This window comes from Bombina bombina, chromosome 5 (genome assembly GCF_027579735.1).
Source record: "Bombina bombina isolate aBomBom1 chromosome 5, aBomBom1.pri, whole genome shotgun sequence".
Lineage (NCBI taxonomy): Eukaryota > Metazoa > Chordata > Amphibia > Anura > Bombinatoridae > Bombina > Bombina bombina.
Window position 1 is genome coordinate 1,136,051,795 of NC_069503.1, and position 17,232 is coordinate 1,136,069,026.

Genomic DNA, 17,232 nt, shown 5'->3' on the forward strand with positions numbered 1-17,232 from the left:
TGAAACATTGATAGAAAAGAATTATTTTGGATCTATAAATTGAAAACACGGTCACCTTTGGGTATGAATTTAGAATGGGATATGAGATATTTTGTGGACTAGAACAAATATATGAGTATTTTTATACATATATCTTCATATTAGTATAATTCCTATATTCATTAATATATTAGTCCATGCTATATATATTTATTTCTATATATTTTTCTATGACTTTCATTTTTTTTTTTTTTTTTATCCCATGACTAATTCTACATTAGAGTTTATTCAGAGAGCAGTATGGTCAGTCTCCAAATCATTGTTATTTGTTATGATTTATAATCGTTATTTGATGATTTAAATAGCACTGTTTCTGGACAAACAGTAATAGTTGTATCTTTTTCATAAATTTAACAATGAATTGTCAAATCCTGTTGTTGTATGTAGTGCCTTATGATTATATAAAATTGAAAACACTATTTGTTCAGTTATCAACTTTGAACATGTATACATATGTATGCTTTTATTTATATGCATGTGTATTCTGTGGAATCGTAATATAATATCACTTAGTTTTTATTATATAGTGTTTTACTGCCAGATTGTATACCCTCACGAGTATATCAACTATGTTTTTAATGTTTTCTGATCTAGTACTCATTGAGGAAGCACACCTCTAAGTTTTGTATTGGTGTGACACCAGAGTTTTCTGATTGGTGCGCTGTCCCTTTAAGTACTACAGCTGATTTTGCTTGTATTCAGCTTCTATGATTAAGCGCAAGTGTGCGAGAAACATGTAAGTTTGCTGTTTCCCTCCTTGGTACGTTGTGTCTTTTTCATCATTTTTTTGCTTTTTGTCTACCTTATATTTTTTATATGGAATAAACACTTTTTCAGCAGCTCAGTAGCCGCCTATTTTTTCATTATTGTCCTTGCGGCTGTCCTCCGCTATTCTCTTGGGCTGGCTCCATACTCCCCCCATTTTTGAGTGGGTCCGCTTTTACCACCCTCCACTTACCCGACGGACGTTTTCGGAAGCAGCACTACCTTGCTACAAAGCATAATGTTAAACCCTAACCCTAATCTGTAACCCTAACCCAAACCTTCACCCCTAATTTTAACCCTCAGTTAAATCCCTAAACTCAATCCCTACAATGCCAAAATTAGAATACAGCAGTATCAGTTGCTACTTCCTACGAATGCAACAATACCACAACCGTACCAAATAACATAAATTACCTAATAATTTAATTTCCATCGAGGGGAGGAGAGTCCACGGCCTTATTCAGTACTGTTGGGAATTCAGAACCTGGCCACCAGGAGGAGGCAAAGACACCCCAGCCAAAGGCTTAAATACCTCCCCCACCTCCCTCATCCCCCAGTCATTCTGCTGAGGGAAAAAGGAACAGTAGGAGAGTATCAAGCACACTTTCAGAAAAGCCTCTCTTGGCCAAGACTAGGTGTTCAATCTCCACGCAGTCAGCCTCAGAAAATCGAGATTTTGATGTTGAAAAGGACCCTGTTCCAGCAGATCCCTGCAACAAGGTAACCTCCACGGCGGAGAGGATGACATCCCCACCAGATCCGCAAACCACGTCCTCCGCTACCACGATGGAGCAATCAGAATGGCCAAAGCTCGCTCCTGTTTGATGCGTGCCACTACACGAGGTAGAAGTGGTAACGGTGGAAATATGTAAGCTAGGCTAAACCCCCAAGGCACCGCTAAGGCATCTATCAGCTCTGCCTGGTGATCCCTGGACCTCGACCCATATCGGGGTAGCTTGTAAATGAGTCTGGACGCCATGAGATCCATCTCCGGCGTTCCCCACCTGAAACAAATCTCCGCAAACACTTCGGGGTGAAGAGACCATTCCCCCGGATGAAAGGGTCCACACTTGTAATGTGATTCACTGAGAGCGAGCAGTTGTGGGACTCTGCCCACTCCAAGATCCGAGACACCTCCCTCATGGCTAGGAAGCTCCTCGTACTCCCCTGATGGTTGATGTAAGCCACCGAGGTAATGTTGTCGGTCTGGAATCTGATGAAGCTGAGCGACCCAAGAGGAGGCTATGCCTTCAGAGCATTGTAGATTGCTCGGAGTTCCAGAATATTTATCGGAAGGAGAGACTCCTCCCGGGACCATTTTCCTTGTGCCATCCTGGCACCCCAAACAGCTCCCCATCCTGCAAGACTCGCATCTGTGGTTACAATCTCCCAGGACGGTCTCAAGAAGGATGTCCCCATGGACAGCTGCTCTGGACGAATCCACCAAGAGAGGGAGATCCGAGTCCGAGCATCCATGGATATCTACTGTGATCTGAATGATCGCCATTCCACTGTCTCAACATGCACAACTGAAGAGGTCTGAGATGGAACCTGACAAATTGAATGATGTCTATGCTGGAAACCATGAGTCCGATCACCTCCATACACTGAGCCACCAAGGGGCTTGAGGAGGACTGAAGGGCAAGACAAGAGGACGCAATCTTCCTGCGTCGATGGTCTGTGAGAAATATCTTCATGGACATAGAGTCTATTATCGTGCCCAGGAACTCCACCCTGTTGCTGGGAACCAGGGAACTCTTTCCTGAGTTGATCTTCCAACCGTGAGATTGGAGCAAAATAAGAAGAGCCCTTGAATGATCCTCTGCACCCTAACTCAATCTATAACCCAAACCCTAATCTGTAACCCAAACCCTAATCTGTCCCCCTAACCCCCAATCTGCAACATGAAGAATAATATTTAACCCTAACCCCAATCTGTAACGTTAACCCCAATCTGTAACCCTAACCTCCAATCTGTAACCCTAACCTATAATCTGTAACCCTAACCTCCAATCTGCAACACTAAGCATAATCTTTAACCCTAACCCCAATCTGTAACACCAAGCATAATGTTTAGCCCTAACCCTTAATCTGAAACATTGATAGAAAAGAATTATTTTGGATCTATAAATTGAAAACACGGTCACCTTTGGGTATGAATTTAGAATGGGATATGAGATATTTTGTGGACTAGAACAAATATATGAGTATTTTTATACATATATCTTCATATTAGTATAATTCCTATATTCATTAATATATTAGTCCATGCTATATATATTTATTTCTATATATTTTTCTATGACTTTCATTTTTTTTTTTTTTATCCCATGACTAATTCTACATTAGAGTTTATTCAGAGAGCAGTATGGTCAGTCTCCAAATCATTGTTATTTGTTATGATTTATAATCGTTATTTGATGATTTAAATAGCACTGTTTCTGGACAAACAGTAATGGTTGTATCTTTTTCATAAATTTAACAATGAATTGTCAAATCCTGTTGTTGTATGTAGTGCCTTATGATTATATAAAATTGAAAACACTATTTGTTCAGTTATCAACTTTGAACATGTATACATATGTATGCTTTTATTTATATGCATGTGTATTCTGTGGAATCGTAATATAATATCACTTAGTTTTTATTATATAGTGTTTTACTGCCAGATTGTATACCCTCACGAGTATATCAACTATGTTTTTAATGTTTTCTGATCTAGTACTCATTGAGGAAGCACACCTCTAAGTTTTGTATTCGTGTGACACCTGTTCTTTAGTTTAATTGCCAAACAGAGTTTTCTGATTGGTGCGCTGTCCCTTTAAGTACTACAGCTGATTTTGCTTGTATTCAGCTTCTATGATTAAGCGCAAGTGTGCGAGAAACATGTAAGTTTGCTGTTTCCCTCCTTGGTACGTTGTGTCTTTTTCATAATTTTTTTGCTTTTTGTCTACCTTATATTTTTTATATGGAATAAACACTTTTTCAGCAGCTCAGTAGCCGCCTATTTTTTCATTATTGTCCTTGCGGCTGTCCTCCGCTATTCTCTTGGGCTGGCTCCATACTCCCCCCATTTTTGAGTGGGTCCGCTTTTACCACCCTCCACTTACCCGACGGACGTTTTCGGAAGCAGCACTACCTTGCTACAAAGCATAATGTTAAACCCTAACCCTAATCTGTAACCCTAACCCAAACCTTCCCATCGACGAGATACAGGATAAGATTAAGACGCTGACATCCGTTTACTTTTAGATGTCATAACTTTATTAAGGCATGTGGAACATAGTTGAGCAGGCTGTTCTACCATAACCTCCTCACAATAAACACAGGAATGAGAGCTTGTTAAAAAGGGAGAACCCTCTAACGCATCAGAGTCCTCCATAGCTTGCGCTAATATTACGGACTAGATTAACTTAATAAATAAGCACCTTTATACCTCCAATGTCCGGGGCACTCACCACCTCCTATGACCCGGACTACAGAAACCGTTTTGTCTCCTGCGCCACTGATCAACAGAGGAAGAGATAGCCACACCCAGTCACAAGAAGTGGCTGGCAGGACCGCATGGGCCTAGGGAGAAAATGCGCCAAAAGCCTCATCTCGCACATAACGCAGCAATGACACAATAAACAATATCATGTATAAACCCCCCCCCTGTTCAATAATCCCCTTTTCCAGGAATATTAATCCTAGATTCTTTAAAGATAAAAGGCGTCACACTGTGACCCTGTCTTCCATGTTATCATTATGTAATAAATATGAAACGATCTTACCAGAATCTATGTCGTGGAATAGTAATGAATGAAGCCGTGGACTCTCCTCCCCTGTAGATGGAAACATTGTTTTAATCAGGAAAGAAACATAAAAAAATATCAATTGTAAAACATTTCCAAATGTCCTCCATTAGATGAAAACATTTGACTATAAAACCCATTAAAGGCTATTAAATGTTTTGTTGTGACTAACTGTTATGTTTAAAACAGGCCTAGCAATAGCAGTAAATGTGTTTATAGGACAGAGTTAGCACTTTACATGTGGTAAAGTATTATTGTGAAATGTAACATCAGGCTGAAGCACCTTGTAGTAACAGTACCACTGCTTTCACTCATTCGGCCAGTATTTGTCCTTACTTTATGTCTTTGAGCTATAAGATCATTTTATGATAATTCCATGCGTAAACTCAAAAGGACACATAATTTGCACCAACCTAGCAAAATAGTGAGCAAAATGTATAACTATATATTCCCCTATCCCCTCCCTGTGGGCCATCGTCATGATAAAATTGTTACACTGTGAGTTACACGTCTGCATGTAAATATACAATGAGCATTTTCTGTATTTCTTTACAATTCGAAAAAAGTTGAAAAAAAAAGTTGAAAGAAAATCACTTAAGAACAAGTCACAATATACAGTATATGTAGTAGTATTTAAATCTATTTATTGCCTTACTACACAGACTATTTATGTATTTTAATGTTATATGACTCACTCAGTATCTCTCTTTTTACAGGGCAGTTTAAGGACTATGGGGGGTTATGTGAAAGGACAATAAGGCAGACATTATACACTGAGCGGATTATAGGGGGTGAAAGGATAACTTAACGACAAAGGCCGACATATTCTCATAATTACTGTCTTAAAATACGTTTCCTTCTTAGTATGAAAAAAGTGCGACAAAGATAAAGAAAATGTTCATTACAAATTTAATTACCAGTGCAGCCTACTGTTTAACCCCCCGCGTGCACTGTTAAACCATCAGCATACAGTATTTATTACATGAGAGGTCTGGGAGGATGATTTAAAACGCTTTTCATTCTCACTGGCAGACAGTATATGGCACTGATGTTGCTTGTCTCTACTTAAAATGACATAAACACTCATAAAGAATTGCTGATCTGAGGTTTAGAAAACTTACAAACATAAAAGTACAACAGTAAGTGCTCTAATGCACTACAGCATTTTTGTATCGCCAAATTGTGTGTCTGACTTATGGTTGCACTGTTCTGCCCCAGGGACATGAAACACCAAATTTTTCTTTCATGATTCGGGTAGAACATACAATTTTAAACAACTTTCTAATTTACTTCTATTATTCAATTTGTTTCCTTCTCTAGTTATCCTTTGCTGAAAGGTTTATCTAGGAAAGCTCAGGAACAGCAAAGAACTTACACCTAGATTACGAGTTTTGCGTTAGGAGCTGTGCGGTGCTAACGAGCATTAGGATTGAGCTCGCATTCTATTGGCTGTTCCAATCAGCCAATGGAATGCAAGCTCAATCCTACTGGCTGATCCAATCAGCCAATAGGATTTTTTCTACCTTAATTCCGATTGGCTGATAGATTCTGATTGGCTGATAGAATTCTATCAGCCAATCAGAATCTAAGGGACGCCATCTTGGATGACGTCACCTAAAGAGATATTCATTCAGCAAGAAGACGTTGTTTGAAGAGGATGCTTCGCGTCAGATGTCTTGAAGATGGACCCGCTCCGCGCCGGAAGGATGAAGATAGAAGATGCCATCGGGATGAAGACTTCTGCCCATTGGGAGGATCACTTCTGCCGGCTTCATTGAGGACATCTTGCCGCTTGGATGAAGACTTCTCCCAGTAAGTGAATTTGCAGGGGTTAGTGTTAGGATTTTTTAAGGGTGTATTGGGTGGGTTTATTTTTTAGGTTAGGGCTTTGGGCCTGCAATAGAGCTAAATGCCTTTGTAAGGGCAATGCCCATCAAAATGCCCTTCTCAGGGCAATGGGGAGCTTAGTTTTTTTAGTTAGTATTTTATTTGGGGGGGTTGGTTGTGTGGGTGATGGGTTTTACTGTTGGGGGGTTGTTTGTATATTTTTTTTTTACAGGAAAAAGAGCTGATTTCTTTGGGGCAATGCCCCGCAAAAGGCCCTTTTACGGGCTATTGGTAGTTTAGTTTAGGCTAGGGTTTTTTTTATTTTGGGGGGGCTTTTTTAATTTTGATAGGGCTATTAGATTAGGTGTAATTAGTTTAAAGATCTGTAATTTGTTTTTTATTTTCTGTAATTTAGTGTTTTTTTTGTGATTAATGTAATTTATTTAATTGTATTTAATTTAGGGAATTGATTTAATTGTAGTGTAGTGTTAGGAGTTAGTGTAACTTAGGTTAGGTTTTATTTTACAGGTAAATTTGTATTTATTTTAGCTAGGTAGTTATTAAATAGTTAATAACTATTTAATAACTATTCTACCTAGTTAAAATAAATACAAACTTGTCTGTAAAATAAAAATAAACCTGATGCTAGATATAATGTAACTATTAGTTATATTGTAGCTAGCTTAAGGTTTATTTTATAGGTATTTAGTTTTAAATAGGAATAATGTAGTTAATGATAGTAATTTTATTTCGATTTATTTAAATTATATTTAAGTTAGGGGGTGTTAGGGTTAGACTTAGGTTTAGGGGTTAATAAATGTAATATAGTGGCGGCGACGTTGGGGGCAGCAGATTAGGGGTTAATAAGTATAATGTAGGTGTCGGCGATGTTAGGGGCGGCAGATTAGGGGTTAATAATATTTAACTAGTGTTTGCGAGGCGGGAGTGCAGCGGTTTAGGGGTTAATATGTTTATTCTAGTGGCGTCGATGTCCGGAGCGGCAGATTAGGGGTTAAAAATTGTATTGTAGTGTTTGCCATGTGGGAGGGCCTCAGTTTAGGGGTTAATAGGTAATTTATGGGTGTTAGTGTACTATTTAGCACTTTAGTTTTATGCTACAGCTTTGTAGTGTAAAACTCATGACTACTGACTTTATGAATGCGTTAGGAATCTTGGAGGTAGAGGGTGTACCGCTTACTTTTTGGCCTCCCAGGACAGACTCGTAATACCGGCGCTATGGAAGTCCCATAGAAAAAAGACTTTACGAAGTTTACGTAAATCGGTTTGCAGTAAGGCCAAAAAAGTGTGCGGTGCCCCTAAACCTGCAAGACTCGTAATAGCAGCGGTAGTGAAAAACCAGCGTTAGGACCTGTTAACGCTGCTTTTTCAGCTTACCGCAAAACTCGTAATCTAGGTGTTAGATTCTAGCTGCATATATATATATATATATATATATATATATACTGTATAGATATATATCTATTGTCATTGGCTCATCCATGTGTTCAGTTAGAAACCAGTAGTACATTGCTGCTCATTGAACAAAGCATACCAAGAGAATGAAGAAAAATTGATAATATAAGTAAAATAGAAAGTTGCATAAAAATGCTATTCTATCTGACTCATGAAAGAAAAAAAACATAATTTATGTAAGAACTTACCTGATAAATTCATTTCTTTCATATTAGCAAGAGTCCATGAGCTAGTGACGTATGGGATATACATTCCTACCAGGAGGGGCAAAGTTTCCCAAACCTTAAAATGCCTATAAATACACCCCTCACCACACCCACAATTCAGTTTAACGAATAGCCAAGAAGTGGGGTGATAAGAAAAAAGTGCGAAAGCATATAAAATAAGGAATTGGAATAATTGTGCTTTATACAAAAAAATAATAACCACCACAAAAAAGGGCGGGCCTCATGGACTCTTGCTAATATGAAAGAAATGAATTTATCAGGTAAGTTCTTACATAAATTATGTTTTCTTTCATGTAATTAGCAAGAGTCCATGAGCTAGTGACGTATGGGATAATGATTACCCAAGATGTGGATCTTTCCACACAAGAGTCACTAGAGAGGGAGGGATAAAATAAAGACAGCCAATTCCTGCTGAAAATAATCCACACCCAAAATAAAGTTTAATGAAAAACATAAGCAGAAGATTCAAACTGAAACCGCTGCCTGAAGTACTTTTCTACCAAAAACTGCTTCAGAAGAAGAAAATACAACAAAATGGTAGAATTTGGTAAAAGTATGCAAAGAGGACCAAGTTGCCGCTTTGCAAATCTGATCAACCGAAGCTTCATTCCTAAACGCCCAGGAAGTAGAAACTGACCTAGTAGAATGAGCTGTAATCCTATGAGGCGGAGTCTTACCCGACTCAACATAGGCAAGATGAATTAAAGATTTCAACCAAGATGCCAAAGAAATGGCAGAAGTTTTCTGACCTTTCTAAAACCGGAAAAGATAACAAATATTTCAAAGCTCTAATAACATCCAAAGAATGCAACGATTTCTCCTTAGAATTCTTAGGATTAAGACATAATGAAGGAAACACAATGTCTCTACTAATGTTGTTGGAATTCACAACTTAGGTAAAAATTCAAAAGAAGTTCGCAACACCGCCTTATCCTGATGAAAAATCAGAAAAGGAGACTCACAAGAAAGAGCAGATAATTCAGAAACTCTTCTGGCAGAAGAGATGGCCAAAAGGAACAAAACTTTCCAAGAAAGTAATTTAATATCCAATGAATGCATAGGTTCAAATGGAGGAGCTTGAAGAGCCCCCAGAACCAAATTCAAACTCCAAGGAGGAGAAATTGACTTAATGACAGGTTTTATACGAACCAAAGCTTGTACAAAACAATGAATATCAGGAAGAATAGCAATCTTTCTGTGAAAAAGAACAGAAAGAGCAGAGATTTGACCTTTCAAGGAACTTGCGGACAAACCCTTATCTAAACCATCCTGAAGAAACTGTAATATTCTCGGTATTCTAAAAGAATGCCAAGAAAAATGATGAGAAAGACACCAAGAAATATAAGTCTTCCAGACTCTATAATATATCTCTCTGGATACAGATTTACGAGCCTGTAACATAGTATTAATCACAGAGTCAGAGAAACCTCTTTGACCAAGAATCAAGCGTTCAATCTCCATACCTTTAAATTTAAGGATTTCAGATCCTGATGGAAAAAAGGACCTTGAGACAAAAGGTCTGGTCTTAACGGAAGAGTCCACGGTTGGCAAGAGGCCATCCGGACAAGATTCGCATACCAAAACCTGTGAGGCCATGCCGGAGCTACCAGCAGAATAAACGAGCATTCCTTCAGAATCTTGGAGATTACTCTTGGAAGAAGAACTAGAGGCGGAAAGATATAGGCAGGATGATACTTCCAAGGAAGTGATAATGCATCCACTGCCTCCGCCTGAGGATCCCTGGATCTGGACAGATACCTGGGAAGTTTCTTGTTTAGATGAGAAGCCATCAGATCTATTTCTGGAAGTTCCCACATTTGAACAATCTGAAGAAATACCTCTGGGTGAAGAGACCATTCGCCCGGATGCAACGTTTGGCGACTGAGATAATCCGCTTTCCAATTGTCCATACCTGGGATATGAACCGCAGAGATTAGACAGGAGCTGGATTCCGCCCAAACCAAAATTCGAGATACTTCTTTCATAGCCAGAGGACTGTGAGTCCCTCCTTGATGATTGATGTATGCCACAGTTGTGACATTGTCTATCTGAAAACAAATGAACAACTCTCTCTTCAGAAGAGGCCAAGACTGAAGAGCTCTGAAAATTGCACGGAGTTCCAAAATATTGATCGGAAATCTCACCTCCTGAGATTCCCAAACCCCTTGTGCCGTCAGATACCCCCACACAGCTCCCCAACCTGTAAGACTTGCATCTGTTGAGATTATAGTCCAGGTCGGAAGAACAAAGAAGCCCCCTGAACTAAACGATGGTGATCTGTCCACCATGTCAGAGAGTGTTGTAAAATCGGTTTAAAGATATTAATTGAGATATCTTTGAGTAATCCCTGCACCATTGGTTCAGCATACAGAGCTGAAGAGGTCGCATGTGAAAACGAGCAAAGGAGATCGCATCTGATGCGGCAGTCCTAAGACCCAACATTTCCATGCATAAGGCTACCAAAGGGAATGAATGTGACTGAAGGTTTTGACAAGCTGATATCAATGTTAAACTTCTCTTGTCTGACAAGGACAGAGTCATAGACACTGAATCTATCTAGAAACCTAAAAAGGTTACCCTTGTCTGAGGAATCAATGAACTGATTGGTAAATTGATCCTCCAACCATGAACTTGAAGAAACAACACAAGTCGATTCGTATGAGATTCTTCGAAAATGAGAAGACTGAGCAAGTACCAAGATATCGTCCAAATAAGGAAATACCAAAACCCTATTCTCTGATTACAGAAAGAAGGGCACCGAGAACCTTTGAAAAAAATTCTTGGAACTGAGGCTAGGCCAAACGGTAGAGCCACAAAACTGGTAATGCTTGTCTAAAAAGAGAATCTCAGACACTAAACGTGATCTGGATGAATCGGAATATGCAGATACACATCCTGTAAATCTATTGTAGACATATAATGCCCTTGCTAAACAAAAGGCAGGATAGTCCTACAGTAACCATCTTGAATGTTGGTATCCTAACATAACGATTCAATAATGATAGATCCGGAACTGGTCTGAAGGAATTGACCTTCTTTGGTACAATGAAGAGATAAAATAAAACCCCAGCCCCTGTTCCAGAACTGGAACTGGCATAAATACTCCAGCCAACTCTAGATCTGAAACACATTTCAGAAATGCTGAGCCTTTGCTGTGTTAACTGGGACACGGGAAAGAAAAGAATCTCTTAGCAGGAGGCCTTAACTTGAAGCCAATTCTGTACCTTTCTGAAACAATGTTTCTGAAACCAGAGATTAAGAACGGAATTGATCCAAATTTCTTTGAAGAAAACGTAATCTGCCCCATACCAGCTGAGCTGGAATAAGGGCCGCACCTTCATAGGTACTTAGGAGCTGGCTATAGGTTTCTATAAGGCTTGGATATATTCCAAACTGGAAATAGTTTCCAAACTGATACCGCTCCTGAGGATGAAGGATCAGGCTTTTGTTCCTTGTGAGGAAAGGAACGAAAATGATTATTTACCCTGGAAAGAAAGGGAAAGCAAAGTTGACTTAGAAGACATGTCAGCATTCCAAGTTTAATCCATAAAGCTTTTCTAGCTAAAATAGCTAGAGACATATACCTGACATCAACTCTAATGATATCAAAAGATGGTATCACCAATAAAATTATTAGCATGTTATAGAATAATAATAATGCTATAAAATTATGATCTGTTACTTGTTGCGCTAAAGCTTCTAACCAAAAAGTTGAAGCTGCAGCAACATCCGCTAAAAATATAGCAGGTCTAAGAAGATTACCTGAACATAAGTAAGCTTTTCTTAGAAAGGATTCAGTTTTCCTATCTAAAGGATCCTTAAATGAAGTACTATCTGCCGTAGGAATAGTAGTACATTAGCAGGAGTAGAGACAGCCCCATAACCTTAGGGATTTTTGTCCCAAAAAACTCTAATCTGTCAGATGACACAGGATATAATTTGCTTAAACGTCTAGAAGGAGTAAATAAATTACCCAAATTATTCCATTCCCTGGAAATTACTTCAGAAATAGCATCAGGGAGATAAAACACTTCTGGAATAACTACAGGAGATCTAAAAACCTTATTTAAACGTTTACATTTAGAATCAAGAGGACCAGAATCCTCTATTTCTAATGCAAATAACACTTCTTTAAGTAAAGAACGAGTAAATTCCATCTTGAACAAATACAAAGATTTATCAGCATCAACCTCTGAGACAGAAACCTCTGAACCAGAAGAACCATTATCAGTATCAGAATGATGATGTTCATTTAAAAATTCATCTGAAAAAAGAGAAGTTTTAAAAGACTTTTATGTATACTAGAAGGAGAAATAACAGACATAGCCTTCTTAATGGATTTAAAAAATAAAATCTCTTATGTTATCAGGAACACTCTGAAAATTAGATGTTGACGGAACAGCAACAGGTAATGTAACAGTACTAAAGGAAATTTTATCTGCATTAATAAGTTTGACATGACATGCAATACAAATAACAGCTGGAGAAACAGATACCAAAAGTTTATAGCAGATACACTTAGCTTGGTAGCTCCAGCACTGTGCAGTGATTTTCCTGAAGTATCTTCTGACTCAGTTGCAACGTGGAACATCTTGCAATATGTAAAAGAAAAAAAAAAAACAACATATAAAGCAAAATTGATCAAATTCCTTAAATGACAGTTTCAGGAATGGGAAAAAATGCCAAAGAACAAGCTTCTAGCAACCAGAAGCAATAAAAAATGAGACTTAAATAATGTGGAGACAAAAGTGACGCCCATATTTTTTCGCGCCAAATAAGACGCCCACATTATTTGGCGCCTAAATGCTTTTTGGCGCCAAAAATGATGCCACATCCGGAACGCCGACATTTTTGGCGCAAAATAACGTCAAAGAATGACGCAACTTCCGGCGACACGTATGACGCCGGAAACGGAAATAGAATTTTTGCGCCAAAAAAGTCCGCGCCAAGAATGACGCAATAAAATGAAGCATTTTCAGCCCCCGCAAGCCTAACAGCCCACAGGGAAAAAGTCAAATTTTAAGGTAAAAAATGTTAAATTAAAATGCATTATCCCAAATATGAAACTGACTGTCTGAAAAATAAGGAAAGTTGAACATTCTGAGTCAATAAATGTTTGAATACATATATTTAGAACTTTATAAACAAAGTGCCCAACCATAGCTAGGAGTGTCACAGAAAATAAGACTTACTTACCCCAGGACACTCATCTACATATAGCAGATAGCCAAACCAGTACTGAAACGAGAATCAGCAGAGGTAATGGTATATATAAGAGTATATCGTCGATCTGAAAAGGGAGGTAAGAGATGAATCTCTACGACCGATAACAGAGAACCTATGAAATAGACCCCTTAGAAGGAGATCACTGCATTCAAATAGGCAATACTCTCCTCACATCCCTCTGACATTCACTGCACGCTGAGAGGAAAACCGGGCTCCAACTTGCTGCGGAGCGCATATCAACGTAGAATCTAGCACAAACTTACTTCACCACCTCCATCGGAGGCAAAGTTTGTAAAACTGAATTGTGGGTGTGGTGAGGGGTGTATTTATAGGCATTTTAAGGTTTGGGAAACTTTGCCCCTCCTGGTAGGAATGTATATCCCATACGTCACTAGCTCATGGACTCTTGCTAATTACATGAAAGAAATGTGGGTTTTTATATACCTTTAATGTAAGTATTACAAACCTCACATCATAAATGTTCCATGAAAAAAAAAAAAAAACTATAATATAAAATCCAGTTCTATGTCAAATAATAACATTAACCATACAGCCAATTATAATGCAGCTTTCAATGGCGTTCTATAACAAATCTGCAGGTGATTGGCTGCCTGGTACCCGTGGTAATATGTCACCATATGTCTAGTGGAATCAGACACTAGATGGTAATGTACATGTCTCCTTCTGAGCCGTCTTTATACCAAACCGATTTCAGGACTATAGATTGTCTTACCCCCACCGCCCACACTCTAGGGGCTTATACTCAGTATAATACAGCAGCAATAGGCTGAGTTATTGGCACCTTTTTCAGACGTGGTAAAGCTGTCGCACTGGCTCTCCTGCTTCAGCTGCTGTCTGAGCATCATCACGCTACTAGCGGGGACGTAACCAATCCTGTGGGTAAATGAACATCAGCGCTTCTAGTTTAATGCGGTCACCAAACTCAAACATTTCTATCATGTATACAAAAGACAAACGTTTAACAATGTAAAAATATGTCTCACTGAATATATGTTTAGCAGCATTTAAAGTTATACTAATACAGCAGTATCAGTTGTGCACCTCTAACTAATGGTCATTGGATGATAAAGACAACTCCCACAGTACTATATTACTAATATTTGTAAATGTCCTCTTCAATAAAACAAAGAACAAATGACTGAAATGTTTCTTTATCCTCTCAATAACAAGCTGCAGTGCATTTCATTAGTATAACTGCATTTTGTCTGATCATCAGAGGGTTAAAAGACAATGCAACATTAGGAAAGTCACTTTATCTTTCTACAGGAGATGTTACAAAACCAAATAAAGCATATTGTGAAAGCACAATTTTTGCTGACAGAAAATCCTGTTTCTGTGAAATTAAATTGTTTGCAAACACTTTGTAGTGAAATTGTGAACAACTCGTTACAGTTATAGTATTTAGGTAATGTGAATTAAAAGGAAAACATTATGCAAATAATTTGATATTTTCTCTCATTTAAAAGGCTGTGCTGAATATAGCAATAGTTTTCTTGTCAGACTTATGAAGTCCTGCACCATTATTCTTTGTAAGCCTGAGAAAAACTTATACGTAGGTATCAGTGGGGCCTAGACCTACATGGAGTTTTAATTTAACCTTTTTTGGTTCCTCACCTGCGCAGGGGGTTGACAATCTCCTCTCGCAGGATCCTCTGGATGTGCCCATCAGTGATGGACGAGGGTTTGAAGAGTAAAGAATCCAGCACTGAGCTGCAGGAGAAGAGACTTTTGGAGAGAGAGAAGGATTGTTACTACAATAATCCTAAAATGATTACTTACTTTTTATCTATAAAGAAGTAACACATTCTGTGACACGCACGAAACACAAATAATCGCAAGGAAAGTAAAGGAATTTGAAAAATGATGGTACAACATATAAATAAAACTAAATTTATGCTTACCTGATAAATGTATTTTTTTCTTGACATGGTGAGTCCACGGATCATCTCTAATCACTATTGGGAATATCAATCCTGGCCAGCAGGAGGAGGCAAAGAGCACCACAGCAAAGCTGTTAAATATCACCTCCCTTCCTTCCAACCCCAGTCATTCGACCGAAGGAAAAAGAGAGAAAGGAAGTAAAACAAAGGTGCAGAGGTGCCTGAGGTTTATAACACGAAAAAACTGTCTAAATAAAACAGGGCGGGCCGTGGACTCGCCGTGTCAAGAAAGAAAGAAATCTATCAGGTAAGCATGTTTTGTTTTCTTTCTAATGACAATGTGAGTCCACGGATCATCTCTAATTACCATTGGGAATCAATACTCAAGCTAAAATGATAAGGGAGGGAAAAGACAGGGTACCTAAATGGAAGGCACCACTGCTTGAAGAACCTTTCTCTCAAAAGAGGCCTCAGCCGAGGCAAAAGTATCAAATTTATAGAATTTTGAAAAAGTGTGTTGAGAGGACCAAGTTGCAACCTTGGAAATCTGTTCCACAGCAGCTACATTTTAAAATGCCCAGGAATAGGAAACAGCCCTCTTATAATGAGCCGTGAAGAGGCTGCTGTCCAGCAGTTTTATAGGCCAAGCGAATTATACTCTTCAGCCACAAAGAAAGAGAAGTAGACGTAGCTTTCTGACCCTTACATTTCCCAGAGAAAACAACAAATAGAGCAGAAGACTGGCAAAAATCTTTAGTCGCCTGTATATAGTATTTCAACGCACGCACCATGTCTAGGTTGTGAAGCAGACGTCCTTTAAGCGAAGACGGGTTAAGACACAAAGAAGGAACAACGATTTCCTGATTAATGTTCCTACCCGAAACCACTTTAGGGAGAAACCCTTAGTATGCAGAACTACCTTATCCGAATGAAAAATAAGGTAAGGAGATTCATACTGCTATGCCGAGAGCTCTGAGACTTTACGAGCAGAAGAAATTGCAACAAGAAACAAAACTTTCCAAGATAACAACTTAATATCTAAGGAATGCAAAGGCTCAAACGGAGCCTCGAAGATCTTTGTTTTTCTGACCACTGTCAAAAATATTTTCAATGATAAGTAATCTATTTTTGTTCCCAAGAACACTACCCTTGTAGCCAGAATCAAGGAACCCTTTCCCAAATTCACCTTCCATCCATGAGAACACAGAAAAGATAACAACATCTCTGTGTGGGAGTTTGCTTGTTGAAAGGATGGCGCCTGAACCTGAATGTCGTCCAGATAAGGTGCTACTGCAATGTCCCGCAACCGGAGCACCACCAACAAGGATCCCAGGACCTTTGAAAAAATCCTGGGAGCTGTTGCAAGGCCGAATGGAAGAGCCACAAATTGGAAGTGTTTGTCTAGAAATGCGAACCTCAGAAATTTGTGATAATCCCTGTGAATGGGAACATGCAGGTATGCATCCTTTAGATCTACTGTTGTCATGAATTGACCCTCTTGAACCAAGGGAAGAATGGAACAAATAGTTTTCATCTTGAAGGACGGTACTCTGAGGAACTTGTTTAGACTCTTGAGGTCTAAAATTGGCCTGAAAGTTCCCTCTTTTTTGGGAACCACGAACAGATTGGAGTAAAATCCCAGACCTTGTTCCTGCATTGGAACAGGAACTATCACTCCCAGGTCGGAGAGGTACCGGACACAGAGTAAGAACGCCTCTCTTTTTATTTGGTCTACAGATAATCTTGAGAGCAGGAACCTGCCCCTGGGAGCAAAGGTCTTGAACTCTAGTTTGTATCCCTGGGACACAATGTCCACCGCCCAGGGATCCAGAACATCCCGAATCCAGGCCTGAGCTAAAAAAAGGAAAGTCCCAGTCCCAGATCGGGGGCAGACTCTTCATGCTGACTTTGAGTCATTAACGGGCTTCTTAGATTGCTTCCCCATGTTCCAAAACTGGTTGGTCCTCCAGGAAGGTTTGG

The 17,232-nt window shown here is 39.0% G+C and overlaps 1 protein-coding gene across 3 annotated transcripts in view; it reads right to left on the bottom strand.

Annotated features, from left to right (window-relative positions):
* Positions 1-17,232, bottom strand: part of LOC128661187 (ubiquitin carboxyl-terminal hydrolase CYLD) — a 166,306-nt gene that overhangs the window by 27,062 nt on the left and 122,012 nt on the right. For all 3 annotated transcript variants that reach the window (XM_053715430.1, XM_053715428.1, XM_053715429.1), the window contains 2 exons: positions 14,987-15,097; positions 14,154-14,245 (listed from right to left, as the gene is read on the bottom strand). In XM_053715430.1, coding sequence (XP_053571405.1) covers positions 14,154-14,245; positions 14,987-15,097 — 203 coding nt within the window. The remainder of the gene's footprint in view (positions 1-14,153; positions 14,246-14,986; positions 15,098-17,232) is intronic.